This window comes from Spea bombifrons, chromosome 1, assembly GCF_027358695.1.
Source record: "Spea bombifrons isolate aSpeBom1 chromosome 1, aSpeBom1.2.pri, whole genome shotgun sequence".
In the NCBI taxonomy this organism is placed as follows: domain Eukaryota; kingdom Metazoa; phylum Chordata; class Amphibia; order Anura; family Pelobatidae; genus Spea; species Spea bombifrons.
This window is the reverse complement of record NC_071087.1, coordinates 110,041,854-110,065,482: the sequence shown is the minus strand read 5'-3', so window position 1 is coordinate 110,065,482 and position 23,629 is coordinate 110,041,854. Positions and strand designations below refer to the sequence as shown.

The 23,629-nt window shown below is 42.7% G+C and overlaps 2 protein-coding genes across 3 annotated transcripts; one reads left to right on the top strand and one right to left on the bottom strand.

The window, feature by feature from the left end:
• The first annotated feature begins 1,853 nt into the window (after positions 1 to 1,853).
• On the top strand, positions 1,854 to 15,656 carry SDR39U1 (short chain dehydrogenase/reductase family 39U member 1). 2 transcript variants are annotated; one of them, XM_053468504.1, is made up of 6 exons: positions 1,854 to 1,958; positions 3,859 to 3,965; positions 4,890 to 4,972; positions 12,093 to 12,214; positions 14,293 to 14,448; positions 14,854 to 15,656. In XM_053468504.1, exons 1-6 carry the CDS (start codon positions 1,943 to 1,945, stop codon positions 15,270 to 15,272), a joined length of 903 nt encoding a protein of 300 aa, XP_053324479.1. In that variant the 5' UTR covers positions 1,854 to 1,942; the 3' UTR covers positions 15,273 to 15,656. The 2 variants fall into 2 exon arrangements, with proteins under 2 accessions (XP_053324479.1, XP_053324478.1); XM_053468503.1 differs by lacking the exon at positions 1,854 to 1,958 and adding an exon at positions 3,105 to 3,159.
• A 456-nt stretch (positions 15,657 to 16,112) lies between these two features.
• LOC128498624 (protein KHNYN-like) lies at positions 16,113 to 23,273 on the bottom strand. The gene is made up of 7 exons (XM_053468499.1): positions 22,955 to 23,273; positions 21,020 to 22,596; positions 19,806 to 19,936; positions 17,370 to 17,466; positions 17,039 to 17,146; positions 16,842 to 16,949; positions 16,113 to 16,755 (listed from the first exon to the last, which is right to left on the bottom strand). Exons 1-7 carry the CDS (start codon positions 23,195 to 23,197, stop codon positions 16,470 to 16,472), a joined length of 2,550 nt encoding a protein of 849 aa, XP_053324474.1. The 5' UTR covers positions 23,198 to 23,273; the 3' UTR covers positions 16,113 to 16,469.
• Between the last annotated feature and the right edge of the window lie 356 nt (positions 23,274 to 23,629).

Below are 23,629 nucleotides of genomic sequence, written 5' to 3'. Positions count from 1 at the left end.
GAGTGCAGGGACAGAACTGGGGATATGACATCAGAATTTACAATATGTAGTTCTGAGAAATTAAGCAAAAACAGTTACACATATGCACCACTATTACAAAAGACAGGATACCACATCACTTCCCTATGAATCAAAGTTTCTTCTTTGTTGCATACTTGTCATCTTGGTATTACTGCTAATAGTTTAACAAATTTGCATATCTTGATCCTATTGACTTTGTGCTCTCACTATTCAGAAACATAAAACTACAGAGGATTTTTATTATTAAAGGGAACATTTACTGTCCCTGCAAGCTCCACTAAAGAAGAATGCATTTCAAAATACTCTGAGTACATGCTTCAAAAAGTCAAGCTAGAGAAACAGCCAATGGGTCCAGCACCTACTTGAAGTAGAAGCTGCAGCTTTGCAGCTGCCCTCCTCATCTGAGATCCTCTGTCGCTTGAGGCAGCCAATTAGTGTCAGGAAAGCGCTCCCATTGAAATCGGCTTTGCAACCAGCAGCCCTGTGTGAAAACTTAAAGTAAAACCAGTAAGATTGGAAAGTTTATAAACAATATAATATAAGTTGAATTTAGAGCAATGTTGGATGAAACATTGTCCTTTCCATGTGGGCATCTAGATTCCATTTATGCCTGAATTCAGGATGAAGGAATAGCAGAGACTGTATTGCTAGTTCAATGTTTGTGCACTTTTGAATGAAGCCATGTCTTCTTAGCAGATGGACAGCAGATACAGGATTTCTACAAGTCAAGCAGAATCTTAATGGCAGGGAATGTTTTTAAGAATCAGGGTTACTACAGATTCATTCACACCTGGATGTGGCATGAATACGTAGTAGGTATTACCGTATTTGCTCGAATATAAGACTAGGATTTTTTCAGAGCAAACGCTCTGAAAACTACCCCTCGTCTTGTATTTAAGGTCGTCTTATAATCGGACCTCAAAAAAGGCCTGACTATAAGACTAAGATCCAGATCCCCCGCAGCGCTGCAGGGGACCAGGATCTTCCTCTCTGGTAGCCAGTGGATGTCTGTGCACTTCTGCCAGGGCTTCTACGACCGAGCGCCAGCGTGACACAACCTTCCATCGTAGAAGCCCCAGCGGAAATGCCGGGTAGAAGGGGAGGTTGTCTGCAAGCATTGCACAGACGTCCACCAGTTGCCCCACTAGACACCAGGGAGTCTGAAGCATGGGGGAGCAAGTCTGGGGATGCATTGGTAAATAGGGGGGGAGCAGAGTGGCATATAGGGGTATAAGGCATATCTTGGGGGGTCATCTTATAATAAAAAAATTTGAATAAAGTTACTTGGGATCAATTATGGATTACCAGCAGAAAAGCACCATACGGATTGCCCAAATTCTGTTGTATGGTGCTCTTTAATAAGTAAAATGAAACATTATATATATGGCATTTACTTAATTTTTGGCACTTAAGTACTTGTTACCCCTAAACACCTATCAAATATAGGTGTTTTGGGTAACAAGTACTTAAGTGCCAAAAATTATGTAAATTTTAAGTAAATGCCACAGTTTATCCCCATTACTGCTAAACTGTAAACTGTAGTCATTTTGTGTGTAATAATATGGCTAGGATTTGGATTTGTATCACTGAGACACGGCATACTTACTTCTTAACGAGAAGGCCGTTTAACCAACTTGTAAATCAATCAAGCACTCCATCCACAAACGATGCTTCTTCGTTGTGCAAAGTCGTTATTGGGGCGAGATGAGAGTGCTGATCCACACATACACCTCCAAGCCGCAAGGGTGCACTGCATCCAAGTACCGTGGAAGCACTAAACCTGTCCGGTGTGCCGAGACGCTCTCTCCATTCCTTCCTTCTCCATAGTTATCTCGTTTGTTTACAGCTCAATAGTCGCCCAGCCGTTCTAGCTTCCCTTCTACTCTGTGGTATTTCTGGCGTATCTACGGTATCAGCAACTATGAGGGTTATTGTAGGTGAGAAGGAACCGTCCATTTTTGGGGTGAAAGTTCTTTCGTTGGTGACCTTTGGCGCTTCCCTGACCTGTTACTCTATAAATCCAGCAAGGCATGACACAGAGTACATCGTCGCTGAGAGGAGGGGCTGGCTGTGTGTTCATGTTATGTAATGTTTCCTATAGAAGTTTTACTAAAGCGGTACTGTTAGTGAAATGTAAAATGAAATTATTTACACTTTATATTAATTTGGGATTTGGAATATTGGTATACCACCTCCTCCCTTTTATATAGCGATGTATGAAATGTAAAGAAAGTCATGTGTAGAGATAGTTATGTAAGTGACACCCACTTACCCCTGGGCGTTGCATTATTTGGCATGATATATATATCTATCATATATATAAATTATTTATTAAGTGCCAACAAATTACTCAGTGTTGTACAATGAGGTAGTTACCTCACAAAATAAATATACATTAATACATATAGATACATCAGTAGATGAAAGCCCTGCCTGTAAGCTTGCCATCTATCTGGCCTTATGTTACTTTTATACAAAGTTCCTGCTCCTGGGCTTATATATATATATAGAGTATATATACTTCTTTACCTATCGGATGCTAGGGCCATGAGCACATTTAGCCTCAACAGAGCCTTACTATGCTTGGAAAAAAGTGCTTTTACAAAATTGAAAGCTTCACTTGTGGGTATTGTATCTTTTCATATCTCTCCCAAAATTCTTTGGAGCCTAAAATATCCCAACTTAAAATAACTGTTTTGCTGCAGCAGCTTTTATAGCTCTGCACCAGCGATCATACATTTCAATTGCCACTCAATAAGAGGAGAAATTAGTATTTGGCATAAATAAAATGACTGCTCCTCTTAATAACATCCTTCGATTGCATTTATTTATATAGCTCCAGCAGATTCTGTAGCGCTTTACAATCAGAGTCGGTAGGATAAATTTAAAATTGCAAACACTAACACACTGGTACAAAAGCAGAAGAAGGCCCGCTCTTGCGAGCTTACAATCTAGTCTTTTGATGGGGAAGTGAAACGGTAGGAGAGGACTGTTTAGGTGAGGATGAGTTGGTTGAGTTAGGATGAGCTGTCAAAATTGTTGGTTGTTCAGCTGGCTTAGTTGTTGCGTGTTAAGCTGGCTTAGACACGGTGCTGGCTGAGAATGTTATGAGGAAAGGTTGTATGCTTCTTGAAAGAGGTAGGTTTTCAGAGAGCTTTTGCAATTTGCATATGAAATCTCACAGAACAGGGACTGGAATTCCAGAGAAAGGGTACAGAACGGGTGAAATCTGTTGGTAGAAGAAAGGCGAAGGTCGTGAGAGGAACGAAGAAGACGGTTAGGGGTGTATTTGGATAGGAGGGCTCCGTAGGTCAGGGTCGGGAATTTGACTCTGAAGGGTGTGGAGCGGTTGGCAGAGAGGAGCGGCAGATGAGGTAAGGTAACAAAGAAAGCTCAATCTAGCGGCAGTGTTGAGGACAGACTGGAGCAGTAAAAGGCGGGGGAGACCAGTTAGTAGGGAATGACAAAAATGCAGGCAGGATATCACAGGGGAGTGTATTAGTATTTTGGCTGTTTCTCGAGTGAGGAATGGGTGGATTTCAGGGGAAAGCTGCAGGATTTGATGAGGGAAATCAATGTGTATATACATGCATACATATATATATATATATATATATATATATATATATATATATATATATATATATATATATATATATATATTTTACAGGACAATGCCAAACATAGAATCCCTTGTCTGGGTACAAAATAGACTTTTACCTTTGTGTTGCATTTTTTGGATGTTATATATATTCAAATGAAATATTCTTGTGGTTAAGCACATCTCAATGTGTAGATGGAGTTATGTAATAAAATGGTGACAATTTGTTCCTGCAGGTGGTGGTGGTGGCTTCATTGGGAAATTCTTATTGCAGTTACTGAATAAAAGAGGTCACAAAGTCACTGTCATCTCCCGTAAACCTGGGGAGAGGAGAATTACATGGGTAAGATGAGTGAAGCCATGTGTTTCTTTTACATTAATGATACTACAGACCAAATAAAGGGGACATGTAGTTATTCTTGGGTTAATAAGGAATCATTCTAGACTTTCCAATGCATGTCCCTTTTGTTATGTCCTTAATAACATAATAATGCAATGACCATTTCAATATGTAACTGATGCTTTTATTATACTGTCTGCTAACCATTCAAAGAAAAACAACTGTCAACTGTCTTTTTATATACCTGCCAGCCCCGCCCAGATGATGACATCATGCTTGTACGGAAGCCAGTGTAATCCATCTAAGCAGGCAATAACAAATACTACACCTTTCTTCTAAGTGTGGTTCTGCGGTACTTGCAAATCTAACTCCCAAGTAACCAATCATTAAAGTACTAGTAATCATTAGAACTATAAGAAAGTCTGTGTGTTTAAAGGAACGGGTAGGCCTTTTTTTCTCCAGGTATCTCAAAAAACGCTGGGTTTGTGTCAGTGACCCCTGTTTAGTCAGAATAGGAATTGCTATTGAAATACTGCAGATTGACTTACTGTGTGACCGCTTACTGACATCTGTCACTAGGGGTGAGTGGAAGGGCTGAGACATTAGCTGAGCCAGGTCCTGGCATGGCACGCTGGTATACCAGCTATGTCACCTCCTTCTTGGCAAGTCTTCATGTGTGTCTTGATGGATTACATGAGGACATGTGCTTACAGCTGGTTCCACTCCTTTCCCGACAGCCAGGCAACTGGTACATTCAACAATTAGCCCAGTAGTAGTAAAGCTCTTTAATATGCATTCTGTGTTGGGGCTGTATGGGTTCATTGGAGTGCCTCTTTAAAATATGTTCCTGACTATGGTGTGGGTAGTACTTATCTTTTGAGCATTATTGATCTATAACTGACATATTTAACTTCTGTTGTCTGATAGGATGATGTCTCTAAAAAAGGAATTCCAAACTGCGATGCAGTTGTTAATCTGGCTGGTGAAAATGTCTTGAATCCACTCAAAAGGTGAGGAGAAAAGGCAGTTTTAGTAACATTTCTCCTTCATATAGACTGCAGTGTCAACACACGAAAATACCACTGTGCATTTAATTAGAGCAGGGGCGTCCAACCTGCAGCCCTCCAGCTTTCATTAAATATTTGACCTCAAGTAACAGTTTTATGAATAAACCCCAGTCTGTTTGAAGCTGTGGATGTTAGACCAGACAATGGTTTCCCACAGATTATCTCATGCCATAAAATGAAGTTACTTTAAAGTTTTCTTTTAATCTTCTAAGATTCAATTTTAAGAATGAGCTTTCAAGAGTATCAACCTCACTTTATTATTAAAAAACAATACTAACCACAAAACAAGAAATACACGGGCAGCTGTTCTTACCTAGATGGTTTATGGTTAGTACGGCTTTGACCTTGATAAACGAGGGTTGATACGCTCATTCTTAAAATGGAATGTTCAATAAAAAACAATTTCATACATCAATGCTCATTTCCCTTGCCATTCCAGGTGGCACATGAGAAGTAGGCTCCGCCTACCAGGTAGGGCAGGAAACACTATAAAAAAAGGACACCTCCCCCTTCCTCCCCAGTGTTGTTTCCTGCCCTACTCAGGTAGCGGTTAGGCTGAAGCTTACCTCTTTTTTTGTTTTCTTGGAGCCCCGGGGGGGCGTCCTCTCTCCCGACACCCGGTAGTGGTCCCGGTGGATCCAGGGTGATGCGGCAGCCTCGGAGGCTGTAAACTCCGCGGTAATCGCGGTAACACGAGGCTCAGTCCTCGTTATACGCTGCCCACAGCCCAGGGGGCTCACTGGGACGTACATCCCCGGGCTCCGGTTCTCTCCGTCCCGGGGAGGGGGAATCCTCAGCGTGCGGCGGCAGGAGAGCGCTCCGGCGCGAGCAGTTTTCTTTAAGCCGGCAGTGCCGATCTCTCGGCACCCGGTTTTATTATCTCCTCTCTGCAATTACTCCGGCTTCCGTCCGGGGTCACGAGAGGTCAATTGACGAGGAATTTCCGGATGTGACGGTTTCCGGGCCTTGGCGCCTAAATGCCTCTATAAAAACGCCAGAATGGGTAAGATCTTTCCATGCTCTTCGACCTGTACTGTATTATTGGATTTTTTACTCCTCTTTTTTTGCCTGCCTGTGCCTGAGGACTGTATATTGCCTTTTCAAGTAGGTGTTTTCTCTCCTAGTTTAGAGAGAGATTTCTATGGCCTATTCCATTGCTTTCTGATGTTATAATTTTTGTGTTTTCTCCTCAGTTATGTCAGACAAAAATCCAGACATTCCTTCTGAGGCCTCCCCACATAGGAAGTCTGTGGGGAAAACGAAACATAAAGCCTGCTCTTCCTGTAAAAAGACCCTACACGATCCTACGGCCAAATGTGCAGCTCCTGCTCTCGGCCTAAAGATGTTTCCAATTCAGAATTTACCTCCTGGTTGAAGGGGGAGCTGCAGTCCACCTTTGACTGTTTTCGTGCCATGGCAAGCTCCGCTCAGGGGCCGGTGTCTCAGCATCATCTTTTCCAGCAGGGTCCTCCAAATGTTCTACCAGATACCCTGGAAGATTATTCGGCACCCTTTTCTGAATACGACTACAAGTCTAATGACCCCAGTCTTCGGATGAGGAGGGGGAAGTTAAAGAAGAAACCTTTTTCTTCCCAGTCGAAGAAACAGGGAAGCTAATCTCTGCAGTCAGATCTACTCTAAATCTACAGGATGATATACCAGTTTCAAAACCGGATCCTTTTCAGGGTCACTCTAGGAAGCCGCAGACCTTTCCAGTTCACGACTCGCTTTCGGCCATAATCACGGAGCAGTGGAAATATCCGGACCGGAGATTCTTCACGTCTTCCAGAACCAAAAAGCTGTTTCCCTTTGATGGCAAGAATTCTGAGGCCTGGGAAGTCCCGAAAGTAGACACCGCAGTAGCCAAGGCTACGAAGAAAACAGCCATTCCGATGGAGGACGCGTCCCACTTCAAAGACCCCATGGACCGGCGGGCTGAGAATGCCGCCAAGAGGGCTTTTGAGGCAGCAGCGGCGAACTTTCGTCCAGCCATTGCAATAGCGTCAACTTCTAGAGCCATTAAGATCTGGCTCCAACAAGCGGTGGAAGATCTTGCAGCTATCCCAGGGTCTAAGCAGGTCGCAAGAAACTTGTCCGACACCTGCCTAGCTATTGACTTCATCTCCGATGCTTCCATTGAATCTGTCCGTACATCTGCTAAAGCTACGGCACTTTCTGCGGTTTCTAGACGAGCGCTCTGGCTCAAGTCGTGGTCTGCAGATAACGCCTCCAAACACAAGCTGTGCAGCATTCCGTTCCAGGGGAACCACCTCTTCGGCAGCGACCTTGACACGATTCTAGAATCCACCACGGGTGATAAGCACTGGTTACCTCAGAGGAAGGGACCACCGCGTTTCAGGTCCAATTATTTCAGAGCTCCAAGAGACAGGGAGTCCTACAGGCCCTCAACATCCTATCAAGAGTACCAGTCCTTTCGGGGTAAACCCTACGCGAGAGGCAGATTCCAGAGAGGAAGAGGCAGAGGCAGGGACGGCAAATCAGGGAAGTTTTGACGCCAGCAGGTTTCAGGTAGGGGGCAGGCTATCCGGTTTCCTGCATGCCTGGGAAGAGATCACCTCAGACCCCTGGGTTCTTCGCATCATCAATCAAGGCTATGCTCCGGAGTTTACTCACCTACCTGCCCAGCGATTCCTGCTGTCCATGCCTCCCACAGATCCTTGGAAAAGAGCGGGATTCTTCTCCACACTCAACAACCTTATTCACGAAAGGGCTCTGGTCCCGGTGCCTCTTCAAGAAATAGGAGAGGGAACTTATTCCCACGTCTTTGTCGTACCAAAACCATCCGGGAAATTCAGACTAATAATCAATCTACAGTTGGTAATTGCCTGCATCAGATACAACAGGTTCCGGATGGAATCCCTGAAGTCCGCCACGGAGGTTGTTTCATCGGGGGACTTCATGGTCACTATAGACCTGCGAGACGCCTATCTACATGTCCTCATCAGAGAAGACCACCAAAGATTCCTCCGTCTGGCCGTTCCACTACCTCAAGGGATTCGGCATCTTCAGTTTCGGGCGCTTCCCTTTGGGATTGCTTCAGCACCACGAATCTTCACAAAACTCATGTCAGTCGTCGTGGCCTTCCTGAGGCAAAGAGGCATAAAGGTGGTCCCATACCTGGACGATTGGCTCCTGATAGCAGCTTCGGCATCATTGCTCCAATCTCATCTAGAATTTTCCCTCAGGACGCTCCACAAACTGGGATGGTTAGTGAACCCCCTAAAGTCAAAGTTTCTGCCAAACAGACGTCGGTCTTTTCTGGGAATGATCCTCGATTCAGAAGTACAGAAGACGTTTCTCCCGCAGGACAAGATCCTAAGGTTACGGGAATTCACACATACAGTCCTGCAGTACAAGTCAGTGTCCCTCAGATCCGTCATGTCCTTGCTCGGTCTCATGACTTCCTCCATCCCGGCGGTTCCCTGGGCACTGGCTCACGCAAGACCCCTTCAACAATTTTTACTGGATCACTGGGATCGCTCCCAGACATCCCTATACAAGAAGGTCCGGCTTTCTCCCCTCGTTCGGGAGTCACTCCGTTGGTGGCTGTCAACCAAGAATCTTTCGCAGGGTCTCCCTTGGCAGACGAGAGATTGGGTGGTAATCTCCACCGACGCCAGTTTGACAGGCTGGGGTGCTGTCATGGGAAGCCATTTTGCCCAGGGATCCTGGTCTCCCCAAGAATCAAGCCTACACATCAATTTTCTAGAACTACTGGCGGTCTGGAGGGCTCTCAGGTTCTGGTCTCCAATCCTGCGGCACAAGTCCATCAGGATCCTTTCAGACAACATCACCGTGGTGGCCTACCTTTCCTAACAAGGTGGCACCAGAAGCAGACGCCTGCAGACCCTGACTGCTCAGATCTGCAGATGGGCGGAGTTCAATCTCTGCACACTCTCTGCGGTTCATATCAAGGGGTCTCTGAATCAGGAGGCGGATTACCTCAGCAGGAAATCAGTACCTCCAGGAGAATGGTCCTTAAACAAAAAAGTCTTCGCCCTCATAACAAGGAAATGGGGCACTCCTCAGATAGACCTGATGGCCACGCACCTGAACGCTCAGGTAAAGGAGTTTTTTTTTTTCTCTTTCACCAGTCGGTCATCCCCGAGCACTGGAAGCACTCTCGCAGACCTGGGATTTCGACCTCGCATACGTTTTTCCTCCGCTTCCCCTTATCTCCAGAGTACTCCGGAAAATTCGGGGAAACCCTCAAAAAGTCATCCTGGTTGTTCCTTTCTGGCCTCGCAGGATCTGGTTCTCGGACCTTACCACCTTGTCCATAGACGAACCTTTGCTTCTTCCTCAGGTGAAGGATCTTCTCATTCAAGGTCCTGTTCTCCACCCAGATCCATTCCGATTCAACCTCTCTGCATGGCTTCTGAAAGGGAGATCTTGTCCTCCAAAGGATTAGCTGCATCTGTGGTGAACACCATTCTCTCCAGCCGCAAAATTTCTACGGCCACCAAGTACCAAAAGGTTTGGGAGACATTCATCGCCTGGTGCAATGTGCATGAAGTATCCACTCCATCTATCCGCGAGGTGCTGCACTTTTTTCAAGATGGCTTTGATAAAGGATTTCAACCTGCTACTACCAAGGTCCAGATCTCAGCACTGAGTAACTTCTTGGATTTCAATCTGGCTTCTCATCCGTGGATCTCCAGATTTTCTAAGGGAATGTGTAGACTTCGCCCTAGGATCCGGCCGTCGGTCCCTCCTTGGGACCTTAATCTCGTATTGCATCAACTCACCTTGTCTCCATTTGAGCCTCTAGTAGATACCTCTCTTAAGCTGCTCACCTACAAGGTTGTCCTCCTCGTAGCCCTCACTTCCGCTAGAAGGGTGAGCGAAATCCAGGCTCTCTCCAGAGTTGAACCTTTTCTCAGGATTCTGCCGGACTGCATTATCCTTCGTTTGCCTCCAGAGTTTCTCCCTAAAGTGGTCTCCCCTTTCCATGCGGATCAGGAGATCGTCCTACCTACACTCTGTCCGGATCCCAAGAATCCCAAAGAACTGGAACTCCATTCGCTAGACCTGCGGAGATGTATCCTGTCATATCTCTCACGTACGTCGGCCTGGAAGAAATCCGATTCTCTCTTTCTGTCCTTTGCGGGGCCCCGCAAGGGCAGATCAGTATCCAGGGCTTCCGTGAGCCGCTGGCTTAAGGACGCTATCGCTTTATGTTACGTCTCCGCGGGAAGAGTACCTCCCTCCGGCCTGAAGGCTCACTCGACCAGATCCGTCTCAACTTCCTGGGCCGAACTCTCCGGGGTGAATCCGTCTCTCATTTGCAAGGCAGCGACCTGGAGGTCGATTCATACGTTCGTAAGGCACTACAGGCTGAACCTTCATCTCTCAGACGAGTCTCAATTTGGTCGTCGTGTCCTTCAGACTGGAATCCTTCCCTCCCTATCTTGCTAATTCTTCTCATGTGCCACCTGGAATGGCAAGGGAAAGAGAGAATTCTTACCTGGGAATTCCTTTTCCTTGTCCATTTCCAGGTGGCACACTTTTTCCCCGCCCATTAAAATTTATTGGTTTTTGCTATTATTTGTCTGAGTCTTTCTTTTTAACCACACTGGGGAGGAAGGGGGAGGTGTCCTTTTTTTATAGTGTTTCCTGCCCTACCTGGTAGGCGGAGCCTACTTCTCATGTGCCACCTGGAAATGGACAAGGAAAAGGAATTCCCAGGTAAGAATTCTCTCTTTCCGTTACATCCACGCTACTAGACTAATACGGCTGTTCAAAGCTCTATAATCTTTTAAGTATAATCTTTTCATAAGAAATGTCACTCATGAGAATGTCTCAGGTGTCCAATGTTATGAAATCCTTTTAGTTAATATTGGATATAAACATTTAGAAGAATAGTAGAGGCTCATTTTAAGGACAGATTGCTAGATTAAGTAGTTTCAGGCCTCAACAATAAAAGTTAGACCTAGATAGTTTATAGGTAAGATTAAAATGAAGATATGTTAAATGTCATTTTCCATTCCAGAGATATTTCTGCTTCCGTCATCTAGATATAAGTCTGGTAGAACAGCAGCCTCTACCGTGCAGCTTGAGTAACACGGACGATAATAGTGTGATGAAATGTCAACACTTTGCGTGTGTATAATCTGCCCCAATACAAAAGAATGCATATTAAAGCACATCTGCTAAAATCTCCAGCAGACAGGTCCAGTGCTGGCTCACTTGAGAACCCATGGAGTCTAACAACACACACACACACACACACACACACACACACACACACACACACACACACACACACACACACACAATGGGAAGGGTTGGGCATTGGAGCTGCAGTGTCTCCCAAAAGTAAGGTTTTGCCCCCCCCCCACTTCTCAGCTAAAAGATGCATATTAAAGTACTTACAACAAAAAACTTTAAAGTCTGTGTTTCTTTGATTTAAGATCTGGGCTGGGCTCATACACTACATGATTTCTAAATCATTTCAGGCAAAATGTTTTTTTGAGAGGTTTATCATCCTGAATGACATCACAAAAGGTGGAGTATGGACTCCAGCAACGACAATAACCCGTTTGATAAGTTTGTAGGCACATGAGTCATTGAAATGAGTAGTGCCTCTGCACATGTATAGTTTGAATCTTTAATAGTAATGGCTGTAATTTGGTTTAGACTTTAAGCTTGTTTCAGCAGAACCCTCCTTACGTTTTATTTCTGTAAATCCATATTGCTATGTAATGCAGTACATGTTATGTCCTGTTTACCGTTGTATGTTACTTTGAAATATGCTGGCATTATATAAATCGGATACTATTGTTTTTCCAGGTTTGCAGGCCTCATGCACCCATCTACTTTTAAGGGTTTACTGCTGTGATTTTGTTCCACCGCACTGCCGATTTTTATTTAGTCTAGTACTTTGATCACTGTTAAATTGTACTAATTCTCATCCGTATTGACATTGTTGCTTAAAGAATTTGCTAAGGCCAAACTTGCATCACACAGGTCGCATCTGGCCCTTTAAACTTCCTCCTCTGGACACCAGACATTCAGCTGTGTATGATATTTTCTCCACCAGGTGGACACAACAGTTCAAGCAGGAGGTTATCTCCAGTCGAATTGACACTACACGCACTTTGGCCGAGGCTATCAGTCGTTCAGAAAGCCCTCCACGCTCTTGGATCTTAGTTACCGGAGTGGGTAAGTTTCAATTGTGACTTAAAAAAATCAGGATAACCCATAACCAAAAAAGAATGCTTCTTTCCTGTGACAGCTTTTTGTATAATACATAAGCATTGTACACAGCCATTGGGCCAAATCGGTGGCCAACTTTTGTACTGTATAATTGCTTTTCGGAGTGCCAGGTGTTGCTCGCACACAGGGTCTCTTCTCTTGTTCCGCCCAGGAACACAGCGGAGTCACGTGAATTTACGTCACGTCACATGACTCTGGGCAGAACAGGAGAAGAGACGCTGTGTGCGAGCAACGCAAAGGCAGCCTTGCGGGAATGCGCAGGTAAGGGGGTGGGGGAGTTTTATGAACGAGAACGGGGTCACCACCTACCCCGGCGATCTGCCCCTCACATTGAAGGGCATCACCAGGGCCACCCGATCCGGACGGTGACGTCGCGCGTAATGACGCGATGACGTCACCGCGCAACTTTATTGAAAACTGACAATTGTCCGTTAAAGAGGTATGGGGGCATGCTGCTTAGATGCCTGTATCTCAGCTAAATGATCACTGTGGTAGCCAATGTTACCACAGTGATCATATAGCTATGAAAAAGTCACATTCCATTTTTAAGGATGGCCGATACTAAATTTAACCCCATGATCCCTTTGGTAGAGGGAGGCAACTTTTGAAATTCTGATGAACTGTAAATTAACTGCAAATATTATTAAAATCAGCCATTTAGCCTGTGTGGTACGTGAGTAACCATCTCATCCCTGGAGCCCCTTGCATTTTTACTGTAAAACTTATTTTTGCTGTAAAAGTGTTTTTTTTTCTTCTCCCTTTACCATCATTTCTTTGGGATTGTAAGGGGAAAGAACTGTGTGTGCTTCTGCGAGTGAATGGAGGCATGAAAGGCGTGTGAATGATCAGTAATTAGGGTTGAAGCCTTGACGCGGCATTACTGCTCACGTAGGAAGTTAAATTATGGCACAAAAAGTACACATTTGCAAAAACTACACCCCTTGGCGCATCAAATGAGGGGCTGCATGTGTTTCTAGTACAAACCTGGAGTGCGCAAGACACAAATGAACATGTCGCTATGGTTAGAAAAAAACATATTTTCTAGCCAAAGCGACATATTCCGTCATTAGTTGTGCACTCAACTTTTGTCCTAGAAATACATGTAACCCCTCATTTGAAGCGCCAAGGGGTGTAGTTTCTTGAAATGTATACTTTTTGTACCCTAATTTAACTTCCCAGATGTCTAGACCACTTTAAATTCAGAAATGGCAGACTTGAAAATCTTGTTAAAAAATTGTCTTAAAACATTTAGGGGTGATGCCTGCAATTAGACAGCTGGAAAGTTAAATTATGGTACATAAAGTATACATTTACAGAAACTACACCCCTTGGCGCATCAAATGAGGGGCTGCATGTATTCGTAGCACAAGACTGGAGTGCGCAAGACATAAATGAACTTGACGCTTTTAATTAATTTTTTTTTTTTTTTTTTTTTTTTTATAAGTGTGATATTCATTTGTTGTGCACGTCAGATTTGTGATACAAATACAAATAAGACCTCATTTGCTGCAGCTGGGGGTGTAGTTTCTAAAAATATATAGTTTTGTTGGCATATTTTATCATCCCAGGCAGCTAGAGCCGTTTAATTGATGGCAGCCATGCATTAAATTTAAAGATGTCTTTTGTGATAGTCTAATAAATTTAACTTTTAGCTATAAAATATTAGAAAAACACAGTCTACTGTTCTCAATTTCTGTTTATTTTAGACCGGTTACCTACTACAAATATTTAGCAGCACATGTATATATTAGAGTTTAGAAAAATAAAATTACAAACTAGTTTTTATTGAGTCGGAAGTGAAAAATTTATACTTTTCCCATTTTTGGCTTTATTTTGCAAACCTAATGAGACATACACAGATGCACCAAAATGCCGAAAACCAGCTTAGCACCAGGGTGGGAAATGGCTTGGCAGCCAAGGGGTTAAAAAAAAGGTGAACCTGTGAATGCGCAAAACCACCTAACAGCCGCAAGCCAGGCTTGTATGTACAGAAAAAAAACACCTACACTTTTATTGTTCTACAGGTTTTTATCCTCCCAGTCGTACTCAACAATACTCTGAAGACAGTCCTGGGGGCGATGCTGACTTTTTATCTCGTTTAGTGAGGGACTGGGAGGCTGCAGCAGAGTTGGGAGTCACAGATCGTGATGTTAAAACACAGCTGGTGAGAGTTCGCTCAGGTGAGTATGGGTTATTGAAATGATAAAAAAACATTTCAACAGTTTATTCTTATGTTTTCCCACAGTCCCTAATTGTGCTTAAGTAAATTGCTTATACTCATTGGGGGTTGCAATTCAGGTGTAAAATAGTAAAAGCTGAGCTGTTCCTGCTCCAGAATTTCTCTTTATACATAGTTCCTCTGTGTGTTATACATTAATTTGGTACTAACCCCTATATGTGTAATTGTGAAACATAGACCACTGGATAGGTGAACAAAGACATGCATTAGTTTTGCTGTGGATGGTTGTAAGGGAAGGTAACCAACACACCTCAATGCAGATTCCAAACTGGATGGTCCTACTTGCAAAATAGACATATGTTGCTAATTGTTCGCACTTAAACTGAAAAGGTGTGTTTTCCTCAAGGTGTGGTCTTGGGTCGTGATGGGGGTGCACTGTCTTCTATGCTCTGGCCGTTCCGCCTGTGCCTTGGAGGACCGGTGGGCTCTGGGAAGCAGCCTTTTCCTTGGATTCACATTGAAGACTTATGCCGACTGTTGTGTCAAGTAATAGAACAGGAGGGAAGGTGTGGTGGCATTCTGAATGCAGTGTCTCCTTCCTCAATCACAGATACTAATGCTGACTTCACTCATGCCCTGAGCCAGGCTCTGAGGCGTCCTGCCATCCTTCCTGCACCGGCCTTTGCTATCCAGGCCCTTCTGGGGCAGGACAGAGCAGTTATGCTGCTGGAGGGCCAGAGAGTTGCCCCAAAAAAGACATTGGAAAGTGGATTTACCTTCTTGTATCCAGACCTCAGCTCAGCCCTTTCAGAACTCTTGAGTTAAGTAGAAAGTGGGCAAGAACATCAAAAACCAGTTTTCAGTTGGCTTCTACTAAGTGTTACTAGGTGGACACACAGGTGCCCACTGTCAGCAGTGTAGTAACAAAGTCGCTGTTGTATACTGTATTCACAGGACAGGAGGTTGCGTAACAATCACTACAAGCTACTGCAAGAACCAATAAATCCATAGCTTTTCCTGTCTATTATTGGTGTATACTGAAAGAGGTATTCACTGGTAGTTAAGGGTGGTTTGTTGGGAATGAAGGTACTCTGTATATCTATGACCTAAGGTAAGGTGGCTGGATATGTAAACTGCAAATTATTAAATGGTATACCTTTTAACATGTAATATACTGTGTATTGTATTTAAATAAAGACTGTTTTAAGGGTCATGCATGTTTTTCTCCTGGAAGTAAGCCTTTTAAAACTGTGGCACGACTAAGAGAACACCTTTGGTTATTTTACCTCTAAACTGCTTATAATACTGGTACTGTAATACTGGTAAAGTATTACAATAATTATTCTGCCAGGTTAATGATGCAGATACCGTGCAAAGCTATGTCTAACAATCATCCAGGCGCTAAGATAATGCGCATAAACCTAGGACTGAGTTTGGAATCAGATTTGTCTGGCTCATTAATGAGACTCCCATCAGCCAAGAGTAGCAAAAAACGCTGCTTACTTTGAAAGAGATGTTTGGCTCTCATTGGGCTACTGCTAATAATAAAAGTCTTTACGTGGACCGCTCCGATGTGTAGTGCAGCAGCTCTGCCACCCTTGGCCACGTGATGAGCAAAAGCTTTTTAAAGAGATCTGTTGAGTGTAGTCTGTTCAGCATAGACTAGAATAGACATCAGCTATTTTTTATCACCATCTGCTGTTTGCAGCCGATCATAAATATACATGTGGACTGAAAAAATAAATATATAAACATAACTTTTTAAATCTGTGTCATGGACATCCCAGTGATGTGTGATCTTGATTTATTTCCAGGGGGCGGTATTATTTGGTGATCTCTGAAAAATGGAAATACCTTAAAATACCACGTACTTTTACATGGTCTGTTTTGTTTCCGATGTTTGAATGTTGCTGTAACTCGGTTCTCGTGTGTTAGAGGTTTGTTTTTTTACCTCTGGGATCATAGTGTGACTCCTTAGTTGTTACGATTCTGTGAACTGTAGTCTGTGATTTGATAACTAGTTCAAAACTTAAGTGTAACTATGAGTTCAGAGAGTTTGTTAAGGTCATTTAAGTATGGCTCCCGTTGAAGGACAAAATCCACTTTTGTGTCTTGAGAAGGGAAAATGTGTAGTAGTTCTTGCCTAAGCCTTTCTGTTTCTTTTCTGGTACGAACATCAGTCTCTTCTTCCACTCTGTATACGTTGGGTTTGCGCTCTCGAAAGTTAAGCACCTCAGTCTGTGATGAGGGTTTGGGTGGGCTGTGGGATATTCTTCGACCAGCAAATGAATGACCTTTTGACTTGGTCCTATCAACAAGAGAGGATAATGATGAAGTTTATAGTCACAGTACACCTACTGGTAATATAAATACACACATACAGAAAAACTTTACTTCTTTCGAGACGTTCTGCATAGGAACTTGTCCAGGGGTGGCCCGTTTCGTCCCAAAGGGTCATCTGGTACCATGAATATATCACCAACAAACGTGAACTGCAGGAGTCTGTAATAGTTCCCAAAAGAGAAGGTCAGCTGATGTTCAAGATCTCCTTAACAGGACCATAAAAGCGGTAGAAAGAATACTGTCACCACCTGCCCTTGATGATATTTTTCCAAGCATCTGATTCATCATAAATGTCTCGAAGATTATCATTGGTGACTATCACACCATCTGTCTTCTCAGCCAGTTGCAGCATAAACCTGCATTCAATGATAACATTAACGCGGGATATAATTATCAGGGCCAACTTAACACCGAGGGTATTGCCGAGTACAAAACCTCAAGTTTTATAAAGACATGGTTGCTAGAAGGATAGATTTTATTTAGGGGAAAGCAGTTTTCAAATATAAAATGATATGCAGTGGAACTGTTATGGTTGCGGAATTGCATCGCATATGAAGCACAGAAAAAATCCATAATTACCTGTCGTCATAAGACGTAATTCTTTTGCCATCGACAGTTCTGGATGGTGTTAAAGAGAGTAATCCAATTTCGCTCAACTCTGTTAGAAAATGTTGTTCTGTGTACATAAAGGAAAAGTGGGGGCCATTACATATTACGATAAATTCATGTTTCATGTAAGCTATAGATTATAATAATTACATTGTGATGCCTTAAACAGACACATTTTTGTAACGTCTCAGTTCCTTTTATATTTGCTGGTAAGTTGAAGAAGGTATGTACAGAGTGAGCTCTGCAGCTGCACTCATTATTTTTTGTTGCTTTCCTGTTGGGTCAACATTTAATATCTTTTTTCTGAAACACATTATTGCATAATCATACGGTACACTTGTAAAGTATTTGCAATTTACTTTAAAGATAGTGTTTCCCAACACTCCTAGCTAGTTTTGGCAATGACTAGACACACAACGCGCACGTGAGAACAATAGGAAGAAATCTTTCACTCTTTCCTATACCACAATAAACTAGCTATAGTGGTCAGCCAGAGTCTAAGCACTTGTCAACTACAGATGCACCAAAAGTAATCGTCCGCAGGGGCCAGGCTGCTTACCCGTGCGTTGGTCACACAGCAGGAGAAGCAGGAACCCAGTGGAGTCGCATGAAAGCACGTCACATGACTCTGCTCCGTTCCTTCTTCCTCCCGGGGGGGGGGCGTAAAGAGAATTTGTTCGCACAAAGCGCAAGCAACACAGAGGGAAGCCGCAGGGCCCCTGCGGAAGTCTGCAAGTGAGAGATCTACAGTTCAGGTAAGGGGGTGGGGGAGGGTTTATGAGCAACTATGCGTGGTTAAGGAAATGAATATATGAGTATATGAATGAGTGTTTGTGAATGAACGTGTGTGTAATAGCATGGATGTGTAAGTGTGTATGTGTGTGGGGGGTAGCATGGCATTGAGAGGATGTAATCACACTCCTATCATACTCGGGTTCCAGCATGTACTGGCTGCCTGGACATGATAGGAGTGTGATTGCTGTTAGCAATCTATATATATATTATTGTTTTTGTTTTGTCCAATTTTGGTGGACAACATTTTATTATAAGTAACACACCAGAATTGGACAGCAGAATTTAAATTCAATAACAATATTCACATTAGGCATGATAGCAGTGTGATTGGTGTTAACAATTTATATATATATATATATAATATTGAATTTGTCCAATTTTGGTGTGTTATTTTTAACCCCTTCATTCCCCTATAGACGTACCGGGACGTCCAAAAAACGCCCACAAAGGAACGCCTATGGACGTCCCGGTACGTCCAGCCCTTCGTGCAGCGTCAGGGACACATCCCTGCCGCTGCACGGGAGACCAGGCTGTCGTTTGACCTCTAACCATTTCTGTGTAAAAATAATATATAACAAATAAAAAAAAATGTAAAAACATTAAAATTAAAAAATATATATAAAAAAAGATAATAAAAACTTATTCAAAAAACCTTACTTCCCATTGCCCTAGCATAACATCTAGCCAGTATAACCCTTTTGCCCCCGTTCACAACCCCCAAACCCGTTAAGCCATAGGCATAAAAATTATACAAAATTGTACACCTTATAGTATGCTCCCTGGTGCTGGGAAAGTATGGAAAATCTATATAAATTTGGTACTTCTGAAATCAGGACACCTGAATTAATAAACTTGGAGGGGATTTTCCATCACTTTACCTAATTTTGTGAGCATTCAGAGGGAAAATGTAAAAAAAAAATTAGTTTTTCTTATCTTCGCTAGTTTTTACTAAATTTCTCATTCTAAATTTTCAGCTAATCATCCAACTATGGTATCAAATGAAAGCTCTTTCTCTCCTTGAAAAAAACAATATATAGTTTATGTGGGTACACTATTCACAGGAAAAGAGAATCATCGCTAAACCGACATACCCCAAAAATGGCAAAATTGCTCTGGGCTTTGAGGTACCAAAAACCCCTGGGATTGAAGGGGTTAATAAAAGCATGGTTATTTATTTATTTTTTTAAAGGTGTGTGTGAGGGGGGGTCATTTTCAGTTTTGGTCAAGCGAATGCTGAATTTTTAGTTTCAGTACGGAATTTTCATTTCGGTACATCCCTAATGTCAACATCTAGTAATGTATGGAATCATCCTAGGAGTTCGCCATTGCTCATTATATGTTTCCTGTTGGCAGTTACTGGATGGTTTGATATTGTTGTCTATGGATGAACCTTTTCTGTCTACTAGATGATTTTCTGTATTGATACTTGGCTCTCCCCTTCCCTGCACTGGCCTTTTGACATATCTAACTTGATATTGTGCCACTAACACAGGTTTTATCTTCTAAGCTGTTGGAGAGCTCAAAATGCCCAAACAACACAATCTGCTTCACTGATCTCTGTAAAAAAAAAAAAAAATCATATATACCATTGTTTCAGAGACACTTGATTACCTTTTACTTTGCTATCCTTCTTCGTCCTCCATTGAGGTACAAATATGGTGATATTGCGATGTCCTCTATCCCAGAAATACTGTGTAGCCAAAGCAATACCACGGCAGGAAAAAAAGCGCCTTAGTCCATGTCTGTTGGGAGAAACGAGTGATAGAATGCTTCTACTTCTAGGTTGTATTCACTAGTGAGTTTAAAAGAGAATTTAACACTGCAGTGTTGGAGGGGAAATGACCCTAAGACTTACAGAGCGTTAAATATTGTCAATAATGCTGCCACAATTCCTTAGGTGCAATATTCCTACTGAGTGAACCAGTCCAATGGCTGGTAAGATGGTATTGTCCGCTTTTCAAATGTTGGATCTATATCTATCTATATATATACACACACGCAATTTTATTTTATTTTTTTTACACATAACACCTATTGTGTATTTGAATTAGCAAGTTTTTAGCAAAAGGACGAACAGTGTGGCTCAACAAAGAGACACTGCGTTATTTAACCGAAGGGGAGTAGTTTGCGTTTTATTGTCAGAAGCATCTTAGATACTGGCTTACTGTGGGTAATATTTAAATTATGCACATTTTATGAAGAATAGATTATATATATGTATATATATATATATAATCAACATTATTTAGGTTAATAAAGATGCAACATTTGTTAATGTTCTGGACGTGGACGTGCGTTGATGACATAGTTAAGACCTTAAAAGTCACAAAACTGTCACTAATTATTTCAATAGGAGGACAAATTCATGGTAGTCTGTGAGACTATGGGGAATAAAGATGTGCAAAGTCACTACGTGAATTTTACAAGGAAGTGTCATAATTCCAAATGACAGTTTGCCACAAATTACTTAAAAAGTAATCAGCGGGAATTTAGACAGTATTACTTGTTGTGTAATAACAACTACATTTTAAACAAAGGTGGCCTAAGCAGGCTGCTTATATTTTCTTTTTAAGGTGGAAATTCCCAACTATGACTAAGTGCATGAAAGACAAAAAAGAATAAATGAAATGATTAGAAAATGAGTAAATCTAAATTTCTGATTTCAATTATATGGACAGTGTGACATTTCAACCCAGATCCAAATCGGAAAAAGAAAAGCTAGTAATTCAGCTTTACGGGAGTCATGTTTTGATTTCCTTAGAGGACCAAGCTTATAATGATGGAATATTTACCCAAATGTTTAACCTTTATCACTCTTTACTCACATCATGGCTACGTTACTTCCATCTATTATGATATGCCTCAGCTGGTCATTCCCCTTTTCATTTCTTAAGTTGAGTCGGAAAGGATTCTGCATGGCTTCATTAAACCTTTGTGCTCCAGTCACCACTGGTGCGCTTGAGTCTTCCTCAACAGCTACCTTTTTTGTTCCATCTACATCACTAATGTCTTTTTGAACCCCCATAGGAAAAAGGTCCTCCACTGGATGGTTGCCGAACGCTTTATTTGTTTTGATCATGTCTGACATTTCCATGCCTGACTGGGTTGTTGATTGGGTATTGGGTGTTTCTTCAAGCCCCCTACTGGACTTTGGCTTTTGTGATCTCTGAACATTAAGTGAAGCCATGCCATCTTCAGAAATATTTTTTTCATTGAGTTTTCTAAGCAGTCCTGCCACTGAGCCATCCCCAATATCGACAATTTCTGTTGGGGAGTAGCCACAATTTGTAGCTGCAGATTTCATTACCTCCAAAAGATAATCATCATTCTTATCGGAATGCCTATGCGATCTGTCATTAGAATTTAGAGGGGGGCTGTCTGGTTTTGTCTTTACTTGACAGCTAATAGATTGCTCAAGCTTAACTTTGTCCAATATCTTAGAAGGCTCCTGAATTCCATTCTCGGACAGTACTTTAAGGACAATAGCCTCCTGATACCCCATGGTTTTAAAAAAGTCTAGAAGCATGTTGAATTCTTCCTGTGTGTCTAATGCAAATTGGGCTTGGGACCCTCGATCTCCTTCCTCTCTGCCCATAATGGTATCCAGCAGTCCAGATATTTGGTGGAATTCATCATCATTATCATCATCAAGAACAAACTGTACTTTATTTTCATTGGACCTTGGATTTTCATTAGGAAAGTGATGCAGAAAGTCTACTGGAGTTACCTCCATCACAGGCCTTTTCCTTGTGTCTGTTCTTTTAGGCTGAGTTTTATGCTTGCTAAACTCCAATACTTCATTTTCCATGGGGAAATGGCATGGTTCAGAAGCTCTCTGGTGCAGGACCCGTCCATTAGTTCTTGAATTTGTTTGACATATGTGTTTTGCAGGTTTACCAGGTTTTTCTTGTGTCTGGAGTTGTGCAGGAAAGAAAGGCCGATTGGCTGTATCATCATCACCACGACTGCCAGAATATTCTTGCCCAAACTTGTTTCCTGTTACTTTTTTATTTGTTGACCACTTGTAATCTTCTTGTACCAAAGCCAGTAACTGCTCTTTTACAGAGGTTGAAAGAATCAGAAGATCTAGTTCATGGTTATCACTGTATTCCTCAACAAGATCTTTGAAGTTTCTTTTGATATGGGTTTCTCTGTCCTCCGGGGTAATGTTCGATTTACAGATGTCTGCAAAAGCATGAACATGGCTCTGGGCCATCACTGCAGCTTCTGCTAAGCCAGAGATCCTAATGCGCCCAGGACTTAAGGGCTTCAGACATGCTGAAGTGGCACGGGTCAGACAGTCCAGAAAGAGACCCTTGGCCCCAACAAAAATGCAATGCATCTCACGGGGGTAGCCAATATCTTCTATTATTTCCGGCGTGCATATCCCTTTGATATAGTCCTTTATGGGGGGAAAAAGTAACATTTCATTATAATTTCCATTATCTGTGCTAAAATGAGAAAATTGTTCTAATCCTTAAATGAGAACAACAAATAAAACAGTCTGTAGTTATGAAACAGGCCACTGTGCCTTTCCTGACTGGGTGCATCTTCTGGGTGTCTAACTTTTGTTCCCACACATTATGTTTGGCCATAGAATGAAAGTGAAGAAAGGAGAGTGCTACATGACTGATAGCGTTTATAATATAACAAAGTATAACTGCTACTATAAATACCATATTTACATTTCCCTACATGCCCAGTCTTGTTCCTTTATTTAAAAATATGACTGGCCACCAAGCTTCCATTGTTCATCTTACCTTTGCTCTCTGCACACTCCTCCTGTCTCCTTGAAGCTGAAGCCACATCTGTTGACATCTTGCATACTCCAGAGGCAGCTCTGTCTCGTCAAGCACCCCTAAAATATTCAGATTAACACCGAATAGCCTCTCCACGTGAGGGCGCTGGTCCCGCAGCTCCTTTTCACCCCCCTGGGGTACAGCAAACTCGTCCATACAGCTGTTCTCTTGTCCTGCTTCATGCTCTTCCACAGCCATGAGCATTTTTTTAGTAGCCCAGGGTATACACTTGAACGGCTGGGGAAAGAAGGCACATGTGTCTGGGCCACGGGACTAACAGGCTTAAAGTAAGTGTGGATTGTTATTTTACTCGATTTACCCTCCAGCTCTTCCTTCGCTCTCCCTTCCGTCTCGCGCTGGCGGGGCTCTCCGGGCTATGTGCAGGTTCGCTAAATGACGTAGATAAACATCTCCTTTAACTTGGGATCTCCTTCCTCATGCGTCCGCTCCCCAGCTTAGCCCGCACCCCGCTATACGGCCACTTCACCTGCGCGTATACTTTGCTTTCGGCTTTCGTTTCTGCGAGCTTTCCTGGGCGCACATAGCTCTTCCTGTTGCACCCCCCTCCCCTTGATGAGTGATGTGGGAAGTTCCTGTGTATTAGAGCAGGGGAATTCCATTTTGTGAGCTGACGGG

Bases quoted from the DNA above. Each gene is read 5' to 3' on its own strand.
- SDR39U1 (XM_053468503.1), top strand. From the start codon at position 3,129: ATGAGGAAAGGTTGTATGCTTCTTGAAAGAG. The intron at 4,973-12,092 runs GTGAGGAGAAAA...TTTCTCCACCAG, and splicing joins GTCTTGAATCCACTCAAAAG to GTGGACACAACAGTTCAAGC. The intron at 14,449-14,853 runs GTGAGTATGGGT...GTTTTCCTCAAG, and splicing joins GCTGGTGAGAGTTCGCTCAG to GTGTGGTCTTGGGTCGTGAT.
- LOC128498624 (XM_053468499.1), bottom strand. From the start codon at position 23,197: ATGCTCATGGCTGTGGAAGAGCATGAAGCAGGACAAGAGAACAGCTGT. The intron at 22,597-22,954 runs GTAAGATGAACA...CCCCCCATAAAG, and splicing joins GGAGTGTGCAGAGAGCAAAG to GACTATATCAAAGGGATATG. The intron at 16,950-17,038 runs GTGGTGACAGTA...GAACTATTACAG, and splicing joins AAAAATATCATCAAGGGCAG to ACTCCTGCAGTTCACGTTTG.